The sequence below is a fragment of the Sceloporus undulatus genome, chromosome 5 (assembly GCF_019175285.1).
Source record: "Sceloporus undulatus isolate JIND9_A2432 ecotype Alabama chromosome 5, SceUnd_v1.1, whole genome shotgun sequence".
Lineage (NCBI taxonomy): Eukaryota > Metazoa > Chordata > Lepidosauria > Squamata > Phrynosomatidae > Sceloporus > Sceloporus undulatus.
The window spans coordinates 89,620,546-89,646,852 of NC_056526.1; the positions used below are offsets into that span (position 1 = coordinate 89,620,546).

The 26,307-nt window shown below is 39.8% G+C and overlaps 1 protein-coding gene across 2 annotated transcripts; it reads left to right on the forward strand.

Annotated features, from left to right (window-relative positions):
* Window positions 1-173: 173 nt before the first annotated feature.
* Window positions 174-26,307, forward strand: DHTKD1 (dehydrogenase E1 and transketolase domain containing 1). Of its 2 annotated transcripts, none has more exons than XM_042468007.1 (17): window positions 174-278; window positions 2,193-2,348; window positions 4,467-4,678; window positions 7,673-7,867; window positions 8,887-9,156; window positions 9,757-9,928; window positions 10,515-10,713; window positions 11,270-11,582; window positions 13,475-13,559; window positions 15,368-15,507; window positions 16,068-16,218; window positions 16,905-17,011; window positions 19,163-19,327; window positions 21,923-22,005; window positions 23,175-23,344; window positions 23,842-23,927; window positions 25,383-26,307. In XM_042468007.1, exons 2-17 carry the CDS (start codon window positions 2,285-2,287, stop codon window positions 25,482-25,484), a joined length of 2,514 nt encoding a protein of 837 aa, XP_042323941.1. In that variant the 5' UTR covers window positions 174-278; window positions 2,193-2,284; the 3' UTR covers window positions 25,485-26,307. The 2 variants fall into 2 exon arrangements, with proteins under 2 accessions (XP_042323941.1, XP_042323940.1); XM_042468006.1 differs by having other exon boundaries at window positions 183-367.

A 26,307-nucleotide genomic window follows, 5' to 3' on the forward strand; every position in this document is an offset into this window, starting at 1 on the left:
AGGAAGAGGCCGGGGTTTGAACCCTAACTCAGCCATGGTTAATCCAAGACCTTGAGACCAGCCACACTCTCTCAGCCTCGGAGTAAAGCACACAACAACACACACACACAATGACACCCAAACGCCTTCCCCTCCTCCTCCTGGGCGGGCCTAGGCCTTCCTCCTCCCCTTCAGAAGCCAATGAAAGCCGGGGGCGTTGTGGGAGCAGCAGCCATGGCAGCGACGGTGGCGGGGATGGCTGCTCCTCGGTCGGCCTTGTGGGGTCTGCTGAGGCGCTGGTACCGAACGGAGCGAGGCGTTTACGGCTACAGGCCCAAGCGACGCCAGGCCCTGGAGCAGCCCGCTCTCCCCCGGAGGAGGAGGGCAGGTCTGTCAGGGCTTTGGAGGGGGAAGAAGGGCTGCGTCCACACTGGAGAGATAACCCGGTTTGGCACCGCTTTAACTCTATCTGGCTCAAGGCTATGGAATTCTGGGAGTTGGAGTTTGTTGTGGGGCCGCTCTGGGCCCCACAACAAACTCCAACTCCCAGAATTCCATAGCCATGAGCCAGACAAGTTAAAGCGGTGCCAAACCGGGTTATATCTCCACTGTGGATGCAGCCTGATACTGCAGAATTAATGCATTTTGACACCGCTTTAGCTGCTATGGCTTAGTGCTGTGGGATTCTGGGAGTCGTTTTGTGAGCTGTTTAGCTTTGTCAGAGAGCCCTGGTGGCAGAACAAACTACAAATCCCAGGATCCCATAGGACGGAGTCTTAACAAAGTGGTGTCAGACTGCTTTTTCTTCTGCAGTGTGTGGCAGCTAGTTCCCTGAGAAGCAATGTCTCATCAGAAAGACATTGTGTGTTGTTCAGGTCAATATATGCAACATATGGCAATGGATAGATAGATAGATAGATAGATAGATATCCCTTTTAAAAATGTTGTCTCTTTAGATTGTAAGCCTGAGGGCAGGGAAATGTCTAATTAACAATGTGTAAGCCGCTCTGATAGATAGCCTTTTGGCTGAAGAATGGGGTATAAGTAAATTATTATTATTATTATTATTATTATTATTATTATGATGATGATGATGATGATGACTATCCGTTTTCCTATGCCCTAAACATACACCAAATCTTTAAACGGGAGCATAGTAGCAATATTTTACAAATCCTATTGATCTGTGTTGTTTTTCCTAACGTCCGAATGCGCAAGCGTAGCATTGTGTGTTGTAGGTAAAACTGGCCTTGGATTTGCCCCAGAGTTTCTTATGTGATGGGACAAATCTGTTTTCTCTCATGGATAGCCACCTGTCAGGGATGCTGCAGTTTTAACTGGGTTGGACTGCATTATTTCCCAAGGTCCCTTCCATCTGTCCAGTTTTGTGATTCTCTGAGGGTCATTGCTATAGTGTGCTCTCAGAGACTCTATACCAGTGGTTCCCAACCTGTGGGTCGGGGCCCCTTTGGGGGTCGAATGGCCCTTTCATGGGGGTCGCCTAAGACCATTGGAAAACACCTATTTAATTACAGCTATGGAGTAGCAATGAAAATAATTTCATGGGTTTGGGTCACCACAACATGAGGAACTGTATTAAGGGGTTGCGGCATTAGGAAGGTTGGGAACCACTGCTCTATACATTGGAGGGCTCCTTTGTCCACTTCCCTGATACTTCTGTGTCTGCATCCCTTTGAATATGCAAAGCTATATTTGTATTGAAATGAATGAGAAAACCTCTTCAGTTGACAGCTCTGTGAGTGCATTAGGGAATCTACAAAGCTTTCTGCTATGAGATAGATTTGAAGCTTCTGAAACTAAAACCCTAAGGCTGAGAACACTGCAGTATTTTTTAAGACATCAGGTCAACAAAATGGACAAGAAACCTAAAGGGATTCTTGTCTTCATTCCTTACTACCTATAAAAGAGCTAGTATTGTGTAGTGATTTGAGTGTTGGACTGCAACTCTGGAGACCAGGGTTTGATTCTCTGCTCGGCCATAAAACCCATTGGTCACCTTAGGCAGCTCTCAGCCTCAGGGGAAGGCAATGGCAAATGACCTCTGAACAAATCTTGCCAAGAAAACCCCATGATTATGGTCTTAGGTTCCCCATAAGTCTGAAACGACTTGAAGGCACACATTGGCAACAATGAAATGACACAGTGTCTTTGCATATTAAGTAAACTGAATGCTGTTTCTTTGTTCTTATTAGTTGACCATGGGCTAGCACGGCTTGTAACCGCATACCATGAACATGGCCACAAAGCTGCCAAAATCAACCCTTTATTCACTGGCCAAGCTGTGATGGATATGGTACCAGAAATCCAAGTTCTGACAGAACTGCTGCAGGGACCTTTCAATACTGCAGGTAGGGCTGGACAACAGTTGCTTCTTCTTGAACTGTTTTGAATTTTTGATCACAGTGTGTTGACCATTCATAGTTGATTCCTATTTCGTGTTCATTTGAATATTCAATTTAGGATATTTACCATTGCTAGCCATGTACCACCAGTACCTTTTGAATCATCCTTGATCCAACTGGGTGCTTAAACTGGATTGCACTGCTTCCATCAGAATCACTGGAAACTTCCCATACATGCACCCATGCACTTTCCTGTGTATCATGAAAACCTGCTCCACAGGACTTTCCAGCCCTTTGAAGAAAGGTTTTAGGGTTCATAGGAGCCTGCAAGAGGATTATTTGTAATGATTGTGGCCTAAGCAATAGGATCCACATTCTGTACCCAATGGGATCCTAACCTTTGGATACAAGGCTTATAGAAATATTAAATATCCATGTTTTTTCACTTGGAAGCATGTAATCACTGAGCAGGTCACAGCTTGTTACTAGATAGTTCATCTAGCTGGCAACATTATGTAGTGTGGGAAGTGGCATAAGAAGAGAACTGGTTGGCGCCTGGGAATCACTTCCTTATGGTCGGATCCCATCAAACATAGAAGAATGTGGGATGAATACATGACATGGTTGCTTCTCAGTGTTGTGCCCACTGACCCGCCAGGGAAGGTTTTACTGGAGCAGCAAGGAACCATATAATTTACACAATTCACAGGTTTTTGTCTGTACAGGCAAACTCCCAGTGCATTACCATCCCAAAGTGAGCTCCATGCCACAATAGAGAATTATATATTGTTTCTTGCCTCTGTAGTTGGGGTATTATTATTATTATTATATTTATTTGTATCCCGCTCTTTTCCCAGAACTGAGACTCAGAATGGCTTCACAACATTAAAAAACAGTACAATTAAAAACATAGAAAAAAGTACATTAAAAAGGAATTACATTATTTCAGTATTAAAACAGATAGTTATTAAAAGAATAAAACATATTCTAAAAAGATAAAACTATATATATAAAAAACTGTATCAACATTTTTTGAAATGGTAAAATGTCTTAGCCTGTCCTTATAACAATTCCTTAAAAGCTTGTGTAAACTGGTAGGTCTTAGCCTGCCGGTGAAAGGCCATCAAGGAGGGAGCCATTTTGATCTCCCCAGGCAGGAAGTTCCAGAGTCTAGGGGCAGCCACTGAGAAGGCCCTGCCTCACGTCTCCTCCAAGCGTGCTTGTGATGGTATTGGGATGGAAAGGAGGTGGGATGGAAAGGAGGGCCTCCCGAGAGGATCTCAGAGTCTGGGCTAGTTCATACAAGGCGATATGGTCTGCCAAATAGTACCTGAGCCATATAGACAGGTGGTAGCCAAGGAAAACCAACAGGGTGTAGTGTGGTTTGAGCACTGGACTCTGGGAGACCAGAGTTTGAATCCCTACTCAGCCATGGAAACCACTAGATGACCTTTAGCAAGTCAACTCTCTCAGCCTCAGAGGAAGGCAAAGGCAAACCCCCGCTGAAGAAATTTTGCCAAGAAAGCCTTGTGATAATAGTTTTTTGTGGTTTTTTCAGGCTATGTGCTCATGTTCCAGAAGAGCTTCTTCCTGACATTTTGCCAGCGTCTGTGGCTGGCATCTTCAGAGAATGTTTGCCTGGAAAGGACTTGAGTATATATATTGTGTGACCTGGAAAGGCAGGAGTGATTTACACAATATATATATATACCCAAGTCCTTTCCAGGCAAACATTCTCTGAAGATGCCAGCCACAGATGCTGGCGAAATGTCAGAAAGAAACTCTTCTGGAACATGGCCACATAGCCCGAAAAACTCACAAAAAACTATGGATGCCGGCCATGAAAGCCTTCCATTTCACCTTGTGAAAATGTTGCCATAAGTCAGAAATATCTTGAGGGCACATAACAAACCCAAGGAAATAATATATTGGAGCGTTTTCTTAATTTGATACCTGTGAATTCTCAATTCCAGTGCAGCAGCAACTTCAATTATGGGTTTATTTCCTAAAAAGAATAACAAAACTTGCTCTTTGCTGATGACTGGCTGGTGAAGATTGCATTTTATGGCTGGATGTTTGGCTGCTAGTTAAGGGTAATCTTGTTATACATTTTTTTAATTCCAGGACTTTTGAACATGGGAAAGGAAGAAGCATCCCTAGAGGATGTATTGTCTTACCTGGACCATATATTCTGTGAACATATGTCTATAGAGACTAGTCAGCTGTCAACTTTGCAAGAAAGGGAATGGATTGCTAAACGGTTTGAGGAGCTGAAACAAGAAGCATTCACTACTGAAGAGAAAAAGTACTTGTCCAAGATCATGCTAGAATCTCAGGTGCATTGTATAAGTCTGTGTAACTGTGTCTGTGTGAGGGATTAATTATTTCTAATATTAGGGAAAACCCCACTATGAATTTGATTAAAGCAAGTGTTAGAAATACTCCAAATACTGTCAGACTGCAAACGCCAAGTAGTTGTGTGATAAGTGGTGAGGAATGGGAGTTCATTTTCAAGACCTTCTGCAGGTCCCACTCCAGATTAAAGGATGATATGTTAATTTGTCATCTTGAAGGCAATTGTTTGTTTGCTTGAAATACATAATCTATTCAATGGGTGACCAACTGTCAGAGGTTAGAGGGCTACCTCCCCACCTCACATTTTTTGGTCTACAAACACCTTCTGACAAGTGTGGGGTGATTTCACCATGTTTTTGGGGGGCAGGCTAGGGGCCTTTTTATACCAGGGAGTGATCTAGAAGTCACTTCATGTTCACTTTCTGTGTTGTTGTTGCTGTTTTAAAAAAGTCTGTTAGTCTAAAAAGAATGAGGACTCCCTTTCCCCAAAACATGGTGAAAATGCCCAAATATCCCATGGAGAGCATTTAGGGCAATATTTTTGACCACAAAAAATATCCCAGCCTGCAAGACTCATCCACTCCTGATGCAACTGAATTTTAACGAATTTTTCTCAATTAAATGCAAATAAATAAATAATTTCATAAACTAGAATGTGAATGGAATTTTTTGGCCAGTTCTCTTACCATTTAACATATTTCATGGGAAACTGTTTTTTTTTTTTAATACACCTTCTCTGCTATATGAAAACATTTGAGCTGATGTCTGTCTTCCCCTTTGTTCTGCAGTCTTTTATATGTTCTTCTGATTCCTAAGAGAAGCAGAAGTGCTTTCAAGTTGGTTGTTGCCTTGGTTTTGAAGCTTAATTGCAAGGGAAAGATTCCTCTGATTGAGTGGCATTAATATATGTTGGCAGATAGAGAAAATGCTTGTACCTATAGTGAAGGATAAATAGTTCATTATGAACTTGGTCTTATTACAAGAGCACAGATGATAACACATGCAATCCTACTTTGTGTGTCTTCTTTAAGGAGGCAGAATCATTCTTCTCAGTGATACTATGTGTTAATTTGAATTAATGAATACAGAACAAACTGCAGTAGATAAATGTGTATCTTATGTTTATAGCTAAGAAACCACTGTGTACACTATATTAATTATTATACCAATGTTTATTGATCTGTTGAGTACAACATGGACACAGTATTTCTCTTTTATTTTTTTTAAAGAAAACTAATAGAGTTCTACTAATGACTTACACTAAATTTATAACTACTTTATAACTGATTTCTGTAAGATTTATTACCTGTTGTAGGTCAATGTAAACAACATAGATTAGAAAGACATTTTCAATAGTAGTCGCATAGTAGCGTCCTACCAAATATTTATTTTGTAATGGCGAACATTTGTTATAAAATAGTTGATCTTACGGAGATTACAACCCATTACACAACCTGTTGTAAAGATTAACAGATTTCAGCTTTTTGTTACAAACTGATTAATATAACTAAGTAGCATCATAAGCTGCTGTTTGCACAAATACGAAAGAAGTATTTACGGTACATTATTTTTTTCTTTTCCTTCTCAGTTCTTTTTTCTCCTCAGTTCATACTCATATACCATTGCGTGGTAGAAACCATAATGTTATTTATTTCCCAACTCTGGTTAGATTGGATTGAGTCAACTTCACTTGGTTCAAGGGTCAATTTTCTATCCCCAAGGCGCTCAAAAACTCTCCGGGACTGTCCAAAAAACTGAAAACAAAACAAAATGGGAAGTGGGCAGACATCCACTTCGAGTTATAAAGAACTGGGGATGTATGGGAGGGAGTCATTGCACAGTGAAGAGGTGCTGCAAAGTGAGTTGCAACTCCTGGATGCTTTCAGGGCAGACATTCATTCCCCTTCTTTTACTAATGGGTTGCCAGTTCAGGATTCTCCCAGGCTCTGAAATTTCCACAGCAATATCTGAAGTGCATGGATAGCCCCTGGTAATGTTATTAAGCATTATGCATTAAGCACTAAATACAGTTGCATAGTTGTCATTCAAATACACACAGGTATAATTTGCTCTGCAGAAACAATGCAGTTTGACACCACTTTAACTGCCATGGCTCAATGCTATGAAACCCTGGGATTTTGTAGTTTTGTGAGATATGTAACCTCTGTTACAGAGCTCTGGTGCCACAATGAACTATAAATCCCAGGATTTCTAAGGATGACACTGTGGCAGTTAAAGTGGTGTCAAACTGCGTTATTTTTGCAGTGCAGATTAGACCACAAAGATTTTTTTTTAAAAAAACAACATATTTTCTTGCTTGGAAATTAAGCTAAAGGGGTTTTTCCTAGCTCAAGGTGAAATGAAAGGCTTATTCCTTCTCATTTAGCTAGAGGAGAATAAGTATAATTTAACCTAGAATACTTTCTTCTAGCCAGAAAGTGGATGCATAGCAGAATGGAGGGTGAGCCTTGAGGCCATAATGACAGGGAGGGGAAAAGGAAGCTAATTAAGTGAATACATAGACTCTTATCCGGAGACTCTTTGCAAGTTGCAGCAAGAAGTCAATTTATCCTGGCAAATTTTTACCAGCTGCTGAGCTGCACACAGTCCTTTATTCATGCCCAAAGCTAGCCTTCCCCAAAACTGGAAAGTTGGCCTCTTTGTCTGGATGTAACTCTCAAAAACTGAAGACTGATGGCCAGGCTCTGAGATCAGATTACTCTCACAGTTTAAAATTATATTTTGAATTGAGTTTTCAAACCATAGTTGCAACATAGTTTAGCTACCGATGTAATGCTACAATATGGTTAAAGCAAACCATGGAAGCAAGAGGGAGATTCATATAGCACAAGGATGAATAATACTTTCCCAGTTTCCAAATGATGGTGGGATGACTGGGAATGATACATCTACATCTGGCCTTCATCACTATCCAAGGTGTATGTGTGTGTAAACTCTTGTTTCATATTTTACAGGAATTTGATCATTTTTTGGCTACAAAATTCTCCACAGTGAAAAGATATGGTGGTGAAGGAGCAGAGAGTATGATGGGTTTCTTTCATGAACTGTTAAAGATGTGCTCATATAGTGGGGTGACAAACATTATTCTTGGAATGCCTCATCGCGGCAGACTTAATCTGCTCACAGGCCTTCTTCAGTTTCCACCCGAGGTAAGAAGCAGATTTTACTTTCAGCTGTGACTAAATTTGATTTGGAAATAAATATCTCAAGAAAGTTGATGGTAAAAATGGTTGATAAACTGCAGTACTTTCTCATTAGCTGCTCCTAATTTATTTAATTGGAACCTCTAAGGAGTAGAAACTGGAACATTCTTCATGCAAAACATGTAGTCTAGTTGTGAACCTTCTCTGGTGAAAATGTTTGAAAGCTACATTGTTTACAATTTCTTTCAGTCTTAAGAGCTTCTTTGCTAGCATCCCATATGCATGGTGGTTATAGACACTGTCTTAGAGACAAAGGATGACTTAGAATTCAGTTTCAACTGGATCAGAACTTACCAAATTTTACAAAATGTAATTGTGGGAGAGAGCAAAGCTGGCAGATTTGCTCACTGGACACTGCAGAGTTAGTAAAGGCAGAGCCATGCAGTTGGGTGGAGCAGACTGGTGCCTAATTTATCATTGAGTTATGAAACCCACTACAAAGGTGATCTTTGACCAATTACATACTAAGATTAATCTACAGTGAGAGAGTTTTTAATGGAGTTAAAATGGCCATGGAATTAAGATGGTCATGCTCTGAAGTCCCTGAACATATCAGAATGCCGATAAGTAAAATCAATATTTATACTGTTAGCCCAACTCATGTGTCTAAGTGCTTTCACACATTACACCCACAGTAGAAGAGAAATACCGTATTTTGAATATACTCTAAATGAGCAGCTAGAATGACTAATTGGTCTTTATAGTTCAAGCAAGTTGTATTGCCATTTGGGTGAAGTCCAAAATGCAAGGGGGCTGAACATAAGGTAGTTCTGTGGATAATGCATAGAAAATGTGGTCTGGCTTTTAAAGACTGTTTGGAGTTATTTTACAAGATCAGAATCTCCAATTAGTGTGCATGTGAAAAGATGGCCCCAAAGTTTGTGAATGTCACTGTAGACTTGTATTTGTCTACATCCAAAATATTCTGCAAATGTACTGTAATTTTATTTTAATTTTCTACATAGCTGATGTTCCGTAAAATGCGAGGCTTGAGTGAATTTCCAGAGAATTCACCAGCAATTGGAGATGTCTTATCCCATCTAACAGCTTCAGTAGATCTGGATTTTGGGTCTCACCACCCTCTTCATGTCATCTTATTGCCAAATCCTTCCCATTTAGAAGCCATTAATCCTGTGGCAGTTGGAAAAACAAGAGGGAGGCAACAATCTCTGCTTGATGGAGATTATTCTTCAGACAGTTCTGCACAACCTGGAGACAAAGTCATTTGCCTGCAGGTATTTTAAGGGTCTGGAAAGAGGTAGTTTCAAATTTTAGGCAAGGTAAAATTATGGTTAGATCATAGTATAAATCAAATTATTTGGATTAAGAGAAAGCTTGCAGAGCAATTCTGAGTAAAATATTAGTTTCATTAAAAGAATAATATTGTTTTAATGAGAAATTAAAGCTTGAATTATTACAAAACCAATTTTACTTCATACTCTAGTCTAGTAGTACTTCAGTTGATAAGAATATATTGAAACACAATGTACTTTAACAAGTGTTACAACAGAGTCTCAGTGTTGATCTGTTGGGAAACTCTCAATCTGTTTTCTGCCTCAAGTAGTGGGTTAAAACTAGATAACCTGTAAGGCTCCCAATGATTCTGCAATGCACATGTTATCCATTATTTCAAGATAATCTGAAATATAGCGATAAGAACCAAAAAAAAAAAAAAAGAGTGATTATGTATGGTGTTTTCCTGTTCTGTGCTGTGTTTTCTAAGTAAGCGCTGTAATGGCAGCATTTTAGTTTTTTGTCACAAATGAGGGCAAGTCTTCTCTAAAGAACTGGTAGCAGTTGCTAACTGAATGTCTCTTTTTCCTTTTGCATTATAGGTTCATGGTGATGCTTCTTTCTCTGGTCAAGGCATTGTTCCTGAAACATTCACACTTTCCAATTTGCCACATTTTAGAGTTGGCGGAAGCATTCACCTCATCGTTAACAACCAGCTAGGCTACACCACTCCAGCAGAGCGAGGGAGGTCCTCTTTATACTGCAGTGATATTGGTATGTTTTAAATAGGGAACTTTGGTATATCTTTAGAAGTAATTGGAATATTTTATTAGTGGCCTGAAAGTAACTATTGCAGGGATGATAGCATCAACTTAAAATGGTCATATCTGAGTTTTCTGCTAAATGTTAGAGGGGTGAAGTAGACCAGGGCTGTAGCAAAGAATGCTGTATTTTAGGCTTCTAAAGTGCATGTGGAACATTGAACACCTGAATATAAATTATCTAATCTGTTTGAAATGATTTGATTTCATTATAACCCATGTTTATAAATGAGTGACCAACACAATTTTACAAAGCTATTAACAACTTTTCTAGTTACTGCATTCCTAGTTAGACAACAAATCCAGGTCTATCTTGCCTGCTAAACAGGTTTGTCTTGCCTTCCAAAGACTACTGTACTTTGCTTGTGATGTGAATTGTATTTAGCTTAGTTTTGCATTTCCAAATCTGTTTGGACAGCACAACAGGTGGGTTGATAGGAGTTGTATTTCCTACAACTGGAAGATTCCAGGTTGGGAAAGATGGCTGAGTAGGTAACATGCTGTATTGATCTCTTGTCCATCCCCCACCTCACATTTAGGTAAGATAGTTGGCTGTGCTGTTATCCATGTGAATGGGGATGACCCTGAAGAAGTAATCCGGGCCGCACGATTGGCGGTTGAATACCAGCGCCACTTTCGTAAGGATGTGATAGTGGATTTGTTATGCTACCGCCAGTGGGGTCACAATGAGTTAGATGAGCCATTCTTCACTAATCCTACCATGTATAAAATCATAAGGTATGTCTTTGATGTGCGACAGAGAACAGAAAATTGCATCCCTTTGGGGTTGTTACCATCTTTCTATCACAATGTCTTTCCAAAACATTCTAATACAACTCCCTGCCTAAAACAGCATTTTTAAAGAGAAAAATATCACTATAAAGTAAACTATCCTAAGCCAGTAGTAAATTCCATGGTCTTTATCTGCTGGCAGAAAAACTATAAGAAAGAAAGGAGCCCCACTGAATTGGCTGGGCAGCTGATTATAAAAAGTTGATGTCATTACAGAAAGACCCTGTTGTAGGAAGTCTGTGAAGTCACTTGTGTAAATCATGGAATTGCAAGCAGGTTTTGCTTAAGCTTTCTAACACAAGGGAGGAAGTGACTATGAAATGTTCTGTTAAAACTGCACAAGAGTAATCTGCCTCCCTGACCTACTCTTTCTAGTAGAATACATATTAAGTGCTAAATGAAGTTTCCAAACTGCTTCTTAAGGACAGCTCAAAGTAAAAGCCATTCCAGTAACCTAAATAAGAAACGACTGTGTATTTTACTATTGTTTTTCTCCTGACAGATCCCGTAAGAGTATTCCAGACAATTATGCAGAACGTCTAGTAACTCAGGGACTCATGACGGAGGAAGAAGTGTCTGAGATAAAGACAACCTATTACTCTAAGCTGAATGAGCATCTTGCCAATATGACTTTGTACACCCCTCCAACAAGCAATCTTCAAGGTCACTGGAGTAACATGGTGGAACCATCAGCAAAGATCACCACATGGGATACAGGCATACCTGTTCCACTCCTTCAGTTTGTTGGGGTGAAGTCTGTGGAAGTACCAGAGGAAATGGAACTGCACAGCCATATCCTGAAGACACATGCCCAGGTGGGAGACTCTCAAGTTCAACACTAAAAATTATGGTAAACTAAAAGTACAAACCTGTGTACTTTTCACATCTTTCCTTGTCAATGAATACTGTATATATTCGACTATAAGTCGAGAAATATATCCCCCAAAATGGACTCCAAAATCATGGGTTGACTTATATACAGGGCAATAAGTTAATACTGCTTATAAAGTTCCTAAAAGAAGTGCCCACCCTTCTTTCATAGCCAGGGATCTTTAAACAGCTTCCTGTTTCAGTCCCCCTCCCCGTGCTCTCCTCTGTATGTGTTATCCCTCAGCCTTCCTTCATAGCTAGAGCTAACAAGAGCTGCTGAGACAAGGGAGAGAGAGAGAGAGATTGCCTCCCTTTTGTTTGAGTCCTTGCGTGCTCGCCAATCTCTCTCTCTGTGTCTTATCCCTCAGCCTTCCTTCGTAGCATAAACAGCTGGTGGGGCAAGAGGGAGAGAGAGAGAGAGAGAGAGAGAGAGACAGTATGCCAAGGCTTGTACCCCATTTTGCAAGCCATGAGCCTTGGAAATTCTGGGAGTGAACAGAAGAGAGAGAGATCTCTACCCCATTTTGCAAGTCACGAGCCTTGGAAATCCTGGGGGGAAGGATCATAGAATCGTAGAGTTGGAAGAGACTGCAAGGGCCAATCCAATCCCCTGCCATGCAGGAAATCACAATCAAAGCATCCCTGACAGATGGCCATCCAGCCTCTGTTTGAAGACCTCTAAGGAAGGAGACTCCACTACACAAGGGAGTTTGTTCCACTGTGGAACAGCCCTTACTGTCAGGAAGTTCCTTCTAATGTTGAGGTGGAATATCTTTTCCTGTAGTTTGCATCCATTGTTCCGCGTTCTAGTCTCTGGAGCAGCAGAAAACAAGCGTGCTCCCTCCTCAACATGACATTCCTTCAAATATTTAAACAGGGCTATCATATCACCTCTTAAACTTCTCCAGGCTAAACATCCCCAGCTCCCTAAGTCCCTTCACCATTTTAGTCACCCTCCTTTGGACATGCTCCAGTTTCTCAATGTCCTTTTTTAATTGTGGTGCCCAGAACTGAACACAGTATTCCAGGTGGAGCCTGACCAAAGCAGAATAGAGTGGCACTATTACTTCACTTGATCTAGACACTATACTTCTATTGGTGCAGCCTAAAACTGCATTGGCCTTGTTAGCTGCCGCATCGTACCGTTGACTCATGTTCAAGTTATGGTCTACTTGGGCTCCTAGATCCTAGAGAGAGGGGAGGGGGTCTATATTCCATTTTGCAAGCCATGAGCCTTGGAAATCCTGGAGGTGAGGAGAATAGAGAGAGGTCTGTACCCTGTTTTGCAAGCCTTGGAAATCCTGGTGGTAAAGGGAGGGGGAAGTGTGTGTGTGTTTGTGTTTGTGTGCTGAAGTTTATTGTTTGTGTTTGTGTTTGTGTGCTGAAGTTTATTTCCCCATTTTGCATGCTGATACTGTGACCCTTGGGAAAGGTCCGAAGAGGGAGAAGAGTGGTGCTTGGTTTAATTCTATTCTCATATTTAATTCTAATTTTCTGGGCATGCAAGTAAATGAAAATGGCAGGGTATCATATTTATTACATTATTAAAATGCTGTCCATCTTCCAAGGGGCTCAAGAGTGGTATATATGACCTCCCCCATTTGGTCCCCACTCAGTTTAGGCTGAGAGAGACAACGGCTGACCCAATGTCACCCAATTAGTTTCATGCTCATTTGGCGTTTTGATCTGAATCTCACTAGTCCTGTTTCAGCACTCTATTGCACCATACTGGTTTTTTATGACTGCATCTGAGATCCAGGAACTGAGTAAAACTTCCAGAAACTGAGGTAACAAAGTTATGATACTCGTGTATTATCATTTTGTTTTGCATTTGTAGTCAAGAATACTGAAAATGGAAGAAGGAGTAAAATTAGACTGGGCCACAGCTGAAGCATTAGCTTTTGGTTCCCTACTCTGTCAAGGTAGGCCTTTAAAGCCATCAGATTACTCCCAGGATTGTGTAGATCTTGAGGTTAGCAAAATAAATATGAAGAAGTTTACTATGGTGTATAGGACCCTGACAAAATAGTTTATGATTGAGTTGCTAAATTAATGAGGCCGGCTGTGCATACCATTTACCATGAACATCCAAGTATTTCTCACACTTTGGAAAGCATCACTTGATCTGCTCTTTTCAATGAATTTCTGTTGGTGAAGCAGTACCCAGGTCCTTGAATTGCTTTGAATTAGTGGACTGATCCATTAAAAATATGGGTTCAGATCTGATTTGTATTCCTTAGGGTTTTTTGTTTTTGCTTTTTCCCCCCCTTTCTGGTTCAGACACTTAACTTTTATAAATAGTTTGATAGTAGGGTTCCCATAATTGGGGGCTGAAAATCCTGTCCCATATAGGAACAACGTGAGATGTCCCAAATCTGTATTTCTTGACCTGGTGGGAGTAGAAAGAACAGACACAATCCTTGCTCACAGCAGACTGACCTCCTGATCATTTAGTATGCAGCCAAATGCTCTCAAATAACATACGAAATACTGCAGGGGGGTCTGTCTGATGAGCCTGGTTGGCACATGCTTTCCCTACTCTCAGCTTTCCAGGCTCAGGAAGTTGAAGTGACACAAGGCAGGCCTATGTAAAGCTTGCCTCAACTCTCACAAGAAGAGGACCTCTTATTCTGGACTCCCATTAGATTAGAAGTGCTACGAGAACCCAGAATTTGTATGAGAGGCCCTCATACAGGCTTGATTCACGTGTCCTGGCCAATCTTGAGCTGGCTTGGCAACCAGGAGGACTGTAAAATACACTATATTGCTGCATTCCAAACTTGGCAACCTATTGATAGCCAGTTCATCTAATATGAAACAATTCAGATACATTTCACAAAGATAATGGCAGGCTTTCACAGCATGTAACTTACCAAGCACCATCAGTTATGTATGGTAACCTGCCAAACATTCCATGTTGAGGTGCTTGACCACTTTGCCCAGAATGCAGTCAACATTCATGAAGGCTTTGGGATCGGAGAAGAGAGGAAGATTGGAGTCCACATTGTACTGACAGTTAGAAGCTTTTAATTTGTGAAAACAACAATTTATCATATTTATGTCTTAAACTTTCTCCAAGGATCTCTGAATGAAGTGAATGAGATTTATTTCATTTAAATGTCACACCATTCTTGAGAAAGAAAGTTGAGAGGACTGACTTGCCAAAAGCCATCCACTGAGTTGAGTGGTTATGGTAACTCAGACCTCTCCTGTCCTGTTGAATACTATTCACAACTTAACTTTACTGCCTCTAAACCATTAGTAGGAGAAGAAACAAGTTAAGTTGGCTCCATATAACCAATATAAACATTTATTTTGTATAAAATGCCCTTCAGATTAATTGGCAGTGCATCCAAGGAAGAAAATTTGGAACACTCAGCATTAGTTTAGTGGTTACAATACTGGATTAGGATGTATGAGATCTAAGTTCAGATCTCTGTGAAACACATCAGGTGACCCTGGGCCAGTCAATGTTAGCTGGGCCTACTTCACAGAGGAGATGTGAAAACAAAGTGTGGAGGAGAACTGAGCTCTTTCACGGAAAGGTGGGATATAAATGTAAGCACTATAAATTAAAAAATAAATAAAGAATTATTTCACAAAAAAAGGAGTAAACAAATTTGACCTCGAAATCTGAATGGAAATCAACTTTAATTTAGAGAGAGAGCACGACTGGGAGGAGAGGCAGTTGGGTTGTTATACAGTTTTCAATTATTTTGTTTGTACAAAGGTTTCAACATTCGGCTGAGTGGGCAAGATGTTGGTAGAGGAACTTTCAGCCAGCGACATGCAATGTTGGTTTGCCAAGAGACAAGTGAAACCTACATTCCTTTGAATCACATGGCAGAAGATCAGGAAGGCTTCCTTGAGGTAAAGTTATTTTTTTAAGGTATGATAACACCTTAATGTTGTATGTTTCAATCATATATACATTTAATAAATATCATTGCATTTTATAGATTTCTGACTAGACATATGTTTGAGTCATGTTGAGAAATTTTGTTGTTTTTCCTTCTGAAATACAACCTTCACGTCATATGGCTTCAGTGATACTGAAAAAACCCGAAGGGCCTATTCAGGTCTAGAATTTAAGCCCATTATCATGCCAGGTTTCCAAGGCTGGGACCCCAAAGTGTGTGCCCCCCATTTCCAACAGACTAATCTATCTATCTATCTATCTATCTATCTATCTATCTATCTATTTATTGTGTCATTGTTCTCCCAATCCTATATACATCTATTAGTGTGTAGGTCCTATGGAGTTCAACTGAGTTTATTTCCAAGTAGTCATGTTGAGAATTGTAACCTAAGTCTATTTCTGCTGTAACTTTTGTAGGTGTTGACATTGATGGTAATTTAAAAATAATTGGATTTTGGATGCACATCTACTTTCTGGGTAATTATTAATTCTCATGTTCTTTTTCTCTTAGGTGAGCAATAGCCCCCTCTCAGAAGAAGCAGTGCTTGGATTTGAGTATGGAATGAGTATTGAAAGCCCCACCTTGTTGCCCATTTGGGAGGCTCAGTTTGGAGATTTCTTTAATGGTGCTCAGATAATATTTGATACATTTATCTCTGGAGGTGAGATTCAAATGCCCTGTCTAATATTTTTTCAAAATCATTTTATTAAAATTAATTATCCTGCCAAAATACCCAAGGATACATTTACATGTTTGTTTGTTTTCTAAATTTATTTATTTATTTACTTCATTTATATGCCACCTTTCTGCCGGGGCTGCCTCCCAAGGCAGCTTCCAGAAATAGCAAATTTAAAATGTTTACAATAATAATAATAAAAAAATCCTCACATTACACACAATAAAGCCTTACAGTCAGTTTTAAAACTGACTCACTGCTGCTCTTCCTAGTATCTTATTATTTCAATCTCTTTATTTTCATGTTGCTATCTTATTTGATTTGGTTTAATACATTTTATGTCTTTGTAGTCCTCCTCATGTGCATTTCTGAAAAATTGTGAATTGCAATATTGTGCTTTGGGGGACTTTCTGAAGTTGTATGTATAGTTCTTTGAATTGTTTGGAAAACACTGAATGCCAATAAAATTTGGCTTCTGTGTCTTTAGTTAGATAAACAATGTTTTCTTTTCCTTTCTGTAGGAACTGCAATTTGACAATCATATCAAGTGTCTGGAGAGACTTCAAATGAAGTTGTCTGTCATGAATGACAGAAAGTGTTAATATGTCATTTTGCAATCTAAAATGTTGCAGTCTTTCTATTTTTCCCCCCTCCTTCTTACTTGATTCTAGGTGAAGCAAAATGGCTTCTGCAGAGTGGAATAGTAATTCTTCTTCCTCATGGCTATGATGGTGCAGGACCAGAGCATTCTTCTTGCCGAATTGAACGATTCTTGCAGGTAGCCACGTATATCATGATGTACAAGGATATAACATACAGGTGCCTTCCAGAGAGTCTGTCCCATTGAATATTGAATTACATCCTTGGTGGAGAAGCTGCAGGCTTGAGCCAACTTTGTATGTTGTGTAGCCAAAAGATTTTATGTGGGGAAAGAGTTATTGTTTGGTGATAGCAGAGCCAAATCTGGAAATCTGTTCCAAGTGTGATCTTAATCAGCCCATTAGATGTTAAAACAAAATGAGGTGGATTGAAAAGGATTCCTGTAACTTGGATGTGCAACAAAATGCCATCGTTTGGTGTGCTTTTTTCATGGTAACAGTGAGCCAGCTAGCTCAGGATACATCAGCTACCATACTGTGCTGTCTCTTGAGAGTGTTCTGTCCTAGTAGCTGGCATTTTCTCTCCCCGCGCCCGCCGCCTAAGTTATGTATTGATCTCTTGTGTGATATGTACAGGGATAACCATTTGGTAAATGCTTTGCTTTTACCATGTACACTTTCTGTGATAGCTGGATGGAGCTTAATACATTAACTTTGGATTCTACCAATATTAACTTCAGGCTGATAGGCCACCCCTTGGTTGTGTTATTGTGTGCCTTTAAGTTGTTTCTGACTAAGGTGAATCTATCCCAGGGTTTTCTTGGCAAGATTTGTTCGAAGGGGTTTTGTCTTGGCTTTTTTCTGAGACTGAGAAAATGTGACTTGTCCAGTGAGTTTCCAAGGCCTAGATTCAAATCCTGGTCTCCAGAGTCTTAGTCCAACACACAAACCACCATGCCATGTGGCTTTACACCACCACAAATACAGAAAATTATACATTGGGTACACATTCCCATCAACATCAATCATAACTGGTTTTTTAAAAAAAATCAGTGGCAGTTTAAAGCTTTTGTTTGTGTGTGTGGCTACATATGCTAATAAAAGTGCTGTGGGCCATAATTACATACACAACCATTGCTCTTCTATGATCCCTGACAGTTCACATTTCCCCCGCTTATGGTAGTTTGCAGATTATTTCAATCTAGTAAAAATTCATTAAAATATTATATGCTTTAGACAATGCCTTTTTATTTATTTTACTTTTATAATTATTAATTTATTAATTATATAATAATTAGTTGTACTCCTCACTTCAGATGAGATCAAGTTGGCAAAAATCCCTGTCTTACTTTAATGTCATAACTAACATGAAATACAACAATCTGAGGGTGGCCAGCAGAAAGAAGTTCAGCTGCTGAGTTTCATGACTGAATGGGGACTAGAACATGGCTCGGTCTACCATGCTGGCTCTTAATGACATATTATCAGTTACCAGCCTTTTTGGCAAGGGTGCAGCAAGTCCAGTGAATAAGATAATATCACTCTAGTGGTGCAGTCAGAGACATACACCTTTTGTTTTGTTGGGTTTTGCCTCTAGTCAGCTGCTCAATGAAGCAAACAGCAGCAGTGTGTGAGAGAGATAAGACTGGCTATGCTTTAGCCCACGGAACCTAATGTCTGTGCCACAGTTTGGTTCAATAAAGGTGGTGATGTTGCATTGTCAAAGCTGACATTTTCCATGCTATTTCTTGGTTAACACAAAAATGAATATGCAAATGCTGATAAAAGCAAGAATGACAATCTTGTCTAGAGTGTTTTTTTAAATGTCCTTCTCTGATATAATATTCTCCTGAATTGCCTCCAGCTGAAAAAAGAAATCCCATATTTATTGAGTCTCATGAAAATGTTTAAGATTTTGTCAGAGCTCAGAAAAATAACTTTTGGGGACTAGAGCTCCTAGAACTCTGGCCAGGCTCCTGGGAAATTCTGAGCACTGTAGCCCCAAAATGTAACATTTCCAAGCTCTAGCTTTTGGCCCCTTGTGCTGGTAATAACAATAGCAGTTACATTTCTATACCACTTCGTACTGAACTAAATAGACTAAGTGGTTTACAACATGTAAGCTAATTGCCCTTCAACAAGCTGGGTACTCATTTTAGCAACCTGTGGAAGAATGCAAGGCTGAGTCAACCCTGGAGCCCTGGAATCAAACTCACAACCTTGTGGCTGCTGTACTGGCATTTAACCACTGCACCATCAGGCCTCCTGTGTTGATGACTTCTTGTTGTTTTATTAATAGGGTTTTGTTTTTGTTTTTTGCATTTTTGCAGATGTGTGACAGTTCAGAGGAGGGAGTTGATGGTGACCATGTCAACATGTCTGTTGTACATCCAACAACCCCAGCACAATATTTCCACTTACTCCGTAGACAGATGGTCCGAAATTTCCGGAAACCACTAATAGTTGCTGCTCCCAAAATTCTCCTCCGGTTGCCCGTGCGTAGAAATAATTTCTGCTTTGATTTTTCACCCCCATTTGCTTCCATTCCATGTATTTTATAAAATATATGTATTAGCACAGTGGGGTGGGTGCAGCTGCTTTGTCCCTTCAACTCATGTAGTTCCCATAACATATTTAAGTATTTTATTTCATGTGGCTCTACACCAGAAAGATTCCCAGAATGACTTACAGATCAGTCAGAGGTAGTCAGTCATGCTGTCAGGCTTGGACTATAAAAGGAATGTCATAAAGAAAAGGAAGACGTGAAAAGGCAAATTTCATAGGGTTTTTTAAGGCAAGGATTACCCAGGGATGGCTTTGCCAGTTCCATTCTTTGAAATACAGCCTACAACACCTGGTATTTGTTGATGGTATTCTATCCAGGTGCTAACCAGAGCTGACCCTACTTCCAAGATCAAACAGGATCAGGTGTCTTTTTTTAGGCTGGTGAATTCAGCCTAAATTCTTAAACATTGCAGTTATTATAGCATACACCTGAGATAGGAGGAGTCCTGGTAGCCTAGGGGAATTGATACTGCTAGATGATAGTTGGGGGAGATGAAGTGATAATAGTAACTGATCTCACAACAGAGTTGGTGGAATAGCCATATGGGTGAAGAAGCCATTCAGATAGGAGTCAGTGATGTTGTTTATTCCTCACAAATATTCCTGGATGCAGGAATATGGTTACCTGTCTTGTTTCCTTCGCCTGTATGTCACTGGAACATAATTGGAGGACGCTAGAAGGACATGGTGGCTCAAGTGGTTAATACACTTGTAGCGGGGACTCTAACCCCACCAGACCGGGAGAGGTCCTTGAGCTATCCAGCACAAAGAAGAAGTCAGAAGTCCGAGATGGTCCAGGTTAAAACGCTTTATTTCTGCGCAGGGCGACAGCACGCCTGAATGGCGATACCAAGACTGCCGCAACCCCCCCTTGTTTGAGTTACATACTTATACATTTTCTACCTCTGTCTGTGTCTAGCGTAAGCCAATAACAGAAGCAGAATAGCCAATTCCTAATTTGGGTTATACTTCCTACTCAGTCTTGCGGTGATCAAGAATTGTTAAAAAAAGATTCAAAAGTTCATGAGCAGGTTTCAAAATTTTGCTAGCGAGATAACCAGGTGTCTCTGCAGAAACTGCTAATTGTCAAAAATAGCTTTGTGGTTAAGCTACATGAAACCGATAGGGGAGGGGGAGAGCAAAGAGCAGAATTGCCAATAGTCTTGCTGTTCAAGTAAAGCATTGCTGTTTAAGCAGAGCTTGTCTACGTGGCATTTCTAGCCTTTGTTCTTATTTCTTAGCATGATCGTAGCCATTTTATATTTATAAACTTCAAACCTCTCACACTGACTCTGTTGATTGCAAGATCGGCAGATTGGGTTTGAGGCCTAGATGCCACATGATGGGGTGAGCGCTCCCATCACTAGTCCAGTTTCTGCCAACCTAGCAGTTTGTAAGCATGCAAATGCAAGTAGATAAATAGGTTCTACTTCAGTGGGTAGGTAAACAGCATTCTGTGCAATATTGCTGGCCACATGATCACAGAACAGTCTGACAATGCTGGCTCTTCAGCTTAGTAATGGGAATGAGCACTGCCCCCTATGGTCGGACATGACTTGACAACCTTGTCAACGGGGTATGCCTTTATCGTTACCTTTTAAAAAGAAGCAAGTCTGACATCATTGCAATAATACCTACAAGAATTTTATACTGTATTTATCTGCATAAACTAAATGTTACTTATTCTTATGTATATAACTTTTTACTTAAAGTAATTGTAATGGCCATTGGGCAAAAGTAATAAAACCTTACTGGTTGATTTATAAAAAGCTAATCTGTATTTTAGTCTTTTAAATTTCATGTTTCCTCTAACCCATCCCTAAATCAGTTATATAGAAGACTACAATTTAAAAATGTTACTTTTTTGGGACTACAGCTCCCAAAATTCTCCTTTCCATGACTAGCAGTCCTGCTGTTTGGGGATTCTGGCAGTATCAAAAAATAATGTTTGTAAGCTCTGTGAAAGACCCATAAGAAATAAAGTACATTTATATGTGTGTGCTTAGGATCTGGGTGTTGGATATAACCCTATTTTTCTGAGTTTCATCTCCTTGTATATTCTTCTTGCCCAAACTGGCATTTGTAGCACCAGAAGAATGCTTTAAACAACAACTTAGTTTGTTTCTCTTTCCCACTCTGTTCAAAATTCTCTTCTAGTACATCTTTAATAACTTTAATAACTATTCATTCTGTAGGCCAATCACAAGGCCAATCTGTAATTCAGTAGACTTAACAGTAGCAGAAATTTAATCTGGGAGCACAATTTTCCCCACAATGCCTGTTTTGTGGCATCTTTGAATATTAATCAATATTTATATTTTTAAAAATCTCAGCAACCATTGTAAGGGAAACATTTTATCAGCTAGTGTTTTTATTGGTTTTTTAAAGTTGAACACAGTTTGCTTTAGACTTCTACAGGTCAGAAGCTTTATGACTATGCATTTGACTACCTGTCTTGAAATATACTTACTACTGTACATACATTTATTCCTCCCCACTGTCCGCCAACACTGTTCATTCTGTAGGCTGCTGTGTCAAGCTTACAAGAAATGGCTCCAGGGACAATGTTCAGACCTGTCATTGGTGATTCAACGGTGGATCCTAAAAAGTAACTTGAAATTGAGTTTTTGCTGTTTTTACGATTTTGTAGTCCAGACAGTTTTGGAAGTCTGACAAGCAGTAGAAGAGCATCATAGCTCATAATGGAGTAAAACGTTTAAGTGTGAGCAAAAGACACACACTTAGTGTGCTCTGTGCCTTTTTGTTGTTCTAGTAAAGGTATCATCATGATGTTTATTTTGGATTTTAGTTGTGTAAATATAAGAATCAACAAGTACTCAATAGCTGGGGGGTAAAAGGTATTTCATGGACTTAATAAGAAGTGAGGGAGAAAAGATCTAGAATTCAGCTTTGACACTACACAATTGGTAGAGATTATCTTGTGAATAACTGGATCACCAGCTGGGACCTAGATTTGTCATTGCCATGTTGTGCTTCCTTGGAGCTACTCATAAAGTGGTGGTCCATACTTGATCCTAGGAGCCAGGAAGCATACTTCCTGAAGGTAGGATGTGGGTGAAAGTGACAGTGTTTGCATGGCTATCGCTTTATCTATGCAGAAACCTCTGCATGTTGACTTCCAAGCATGGACCTTTGTAATAGATAATGGGCATCTTTTTTTTCTATGGATGACAGCAGAATCATTTGCTGTATCTCATATTTATATGCTACCTCTCCTCCAAGATGTTCAGAGCTACATTTTAATCTCACAATAACCCTAATAAGGGTTACATGTTAGGCTAAGGGAGTACTTAGGGACACCTAGTGAGGTCTGTGAACAGCAAGGATATTGAATATGATACTGAATCTGGGTCCATACCAAGTAGCATTTATTTACTCATGCATTCCCTTTATATCCCATATTCCCTCCAACTATCTCAGAGAAATATTCATAGCTCTGGCCATCCTACTTTATCCTTACAACTCTGTAAGGCAAGTCAGATTGAGTGGCTCAGGGTTATAAAGTGAATTCCATAGCTTAGTCGGAACTAGACCCTATATCTTCCAAGTCCCAATTTCATCCATTGGATCACATTGGCATTATACTATCTTACGTTGTTTTTTTAGTTCAAAAACAGGTAATGAGACAAAAAATTGACATAAGATTAAATGCATTTTTAGGAATTGTGCTTCCTGAGCAATTAAATCTTGTTTGTATTAACACCATTGTCTTTGGCTCGACGGACTTAAAATTTTTGCAATCTTTCTTCCTTGTAGTGTCAGCAGAGTGGTCCTTTGTTCTGGGAAACATTACTATGCTCTGGCTAAACACCGGGAGACGCTTGAAGAAAAGAAGCAAAATACTGCAGTAATCAGACTAGAAGAGCTGTGTCCTTTCCCATTAGATGCTTTGCAGCAAGAAATGAACAAATTTACAAATGCCAAAGGTTGGTGCTCTGTAATAGGACTAGGTCAAAACCTGATTATGGAAGTTTTGCGCTGCCCTGCTAATGTACTGTACTTTGTACACATTTGCATACATGCTTTCAAATGTGGCACTAATAAGATTTGTTTATGGTTATGTTTCCTAAACCTGAAGAATATACTGAAGAAGTTTCTTCCCCTTCCACAATCAGAATTCAGTGAGAAGCCTCAAACTATTGTTCCACTTCCCTGAGAGTTGAAGGCAGTTTCTGCTATATCTAATCAGTAATCAAAGATACTGAGGACTCCTTACCCACTCTAGCTGATGCTTTCAGGAGCCATCTGATTTCTGGAAAAGCCAGATGGGAGTACTGTGCTTCTTCACTTTCCATGTTTTTTGTTTGTTTGTTTGTGGGGTGAGGAGATAATGCTTCTTGCTAGTGTTCTGAAAATATGATCTCAACTGATTCACCAGAATACCTGCAATGATCTAACATAAGCACTCTGATTTCTTCTGCAGCATTTATCTGGAGTCAGGAGGAGCCACAGAACATGGGTCCCTGGACATTTGTGTCCCCAAGGTTTGAGAAGCAGCTGGCCTGTAAGGTAAACATTCATTGAAATTGGTAGTACTGTAAAATGGGAGTTAAGTGAATCTATATATCTGAAATCAATTCTGGTTGTCTTTGCTTTCATAATGATCTAAAAGCACATGAGTCGGTAACCTTACTCAAGCTAGGTTGGCATTTTGCAGGTTCCTGGCAAGGAGACAACTTGAGAACCCTACATATGCTGGTTTTTGTTCCATTATGAATTGTAGAGAATAATTAAAAGGAATATTTTTTTTTTACTTATCTATGCACCTTATTATGGAAGTATCTATAGGTAATGCTACGACTTTTCAGCATTACAGATACTAAGAGCCAAATGTAGTGTGACACAAGTTCTTGTCACACAAATTCATTTTTTTCTCTTTTCTTCTGCCCTTGTCCAAACTGCTGCCTGAAAACAGGTTGTAGATAACTTTCTGCAGCCCCTTGAAACAGGGTTCGAAGGTGCTTGGAGGTGGCAGCAGCAGAGGGGCTGCAGTCTGGTGAAGAAATCCCCTTTCCTCTTTACCCATTAGACATGGGGCTATCCAAAGCTGGACAAAGTCTGCTACTCTCTGTCCACTTATTTTGGGCATAACAGTTAAAAACACACATAAGATTGTGTTGTAAAACATGATTTCCTCTAAACACAGAAATCCCAAATAATATTAAGTTAAAAGAGATCTCTCATTCTGAAAAAGATGGAAATAAGCCACTGGTGTGTGCTTCAGTACCCACTATTGCCAGACATGCTACAAAACTGAGGACCTAAGCTTGCAAATCTGACTCAGGAGTAGGGAATGTCTTCTAATATTGCGCTGAAACAAAGTCACAGCCCAGTTGTTGTTAAGTGCCTTTAAGTCCCTTCCAGTGTATGGCAAATGTATAGGGATTTCTTTGCAAGATTGACTCAGAAGAGGTATGCCATTGCCTCGCTCTGAGGCTGAGAGAGTCTAACTTGCCCAAGGTCACCCAGAAGGTTTCCATGAGTGTGAAAGGATGCAAACCCTGGTGTCCCAGAATCTTAGTTCAAAACTCAAATTACTACACTACACAAATGTGGGGGTGAAACAAACTGGCAAGAAGGTGGGGGGGGGGGGCTTCAAGCTGCCGCTTCTGAAGACTGCAGCATCTAAACACTGTGCACTGATGACGCCCTGAAGGCATCCTTTATGGGCCATCCATAGACTCATGGATCCTTTTTTATCTCTTTCATAGCAGTCATAGTTTCACAATATTTACAAAGGATGCAGTCTCATACACAGTTAAGCTATTTTAAGTCTGCAGTCCTAAAATCAACTACAAGGGAATAAGATCCATTTGTGCAATGTGATTACTACTATGTGGGTATGCATGATGACTAGAATAGGGTTTAAACAACTTGTATTCAGGATTGCTGTCTGAATGGTTATCAGACAATTATTAACCAGTAACTTCATCTTAATCAATGATCTTTACGACTTAATTGCAGCTCCATCTTGTAAGCAGACCAGCCCTACCAGCACCTGCAGTTGGCATTGGAACACTACACCAAAAACAACAGGAAGATCTGCTCGCCAAAACATTTGCTTGAGATCTATGTACCTTGCAATTTTGTAGAGTTTTTAAGAAAGATCATGCAAGCAAGAAGATTGATAAGCTTGAACTTGCTTTTGAGGTGTGCTGCTTAAAATCATTGGATGCAATTCACCCAAAGTTTAAATGGTGTTTAAACCTCATTCCATGCTATGGAAATGAATGGAACTGGATCTCCTCAGCTGAGGTTTGCTCCCTCATAAATGTGATTTAAATACAAAATGTTTAAATTGGGGAAAAAAAACCTTTATAAATCCCCTTAAAGCCAAGACTACACCTATGGTGTTTTCCCACAGATCAAGTATCTGTTTTATTTGTGTTCTGTTGAGGTAATAGCAACCTTTGGGGCATGATTTAACTTAGAAAAACTGGTGTGTGAATGTGTGTATGTTAAAGACCTTGTTCTCCAATATCAAAGATCCAACTGTGTTTACAGTAATGAATCCTATTTATTGGTTTCAATTAGATCAGACCCATAAAATCTTTTTGGGTGAGTCAACCTATAGGTAGAGCCCATTGATTCAATGGGTCTACTCTAATTGGACTCAAGAAGGCCCAAGTGCCTAGCAGCTGCCTTAACTTTAAAAATAATTATAATAATAATCAGATAATAGAATTAGAGATCTCCCATACCATTTATACTTGGTTTTTAATATTCAAAGATTCCTGTCTGTTGCATTCTGTTAACAGGCATAGTGAAATGAAATGAAATTTCTGTTTAAAGGACATTCACGTTTTTCAAGCTACTGCTTTTTAAGATGGGTAGGAAGAGATCGGGGTAAATATATGCCACTGTAATAAAAACTGAAATTTCGGGGTCA

Bases quoted from the DNA above. Each gene is read 5' to 3' on its own strand.
- DHTKD1 (XM_042468006.1), top strand. From the start codon at position 214: ATGGCAGCGACGGTGGCGGGGATGGCTGCTCCTCGGTCGGCCTTGTGG. The intron at 11,583-13,474 runs GTGGGAGACTCT...TTGCATTTGTAG, and splicing joins TCCTGAAGACACATGCCCAG to TCAAGAATACTGAAAATGGA. The intron at 16,219-16,904 runs GTGAGATTCAAA...ACTTGATTCTAG, and splicing joins TGATACATTTATCTCTGGAG to GTGAAGCAAAATGGCTTCTG.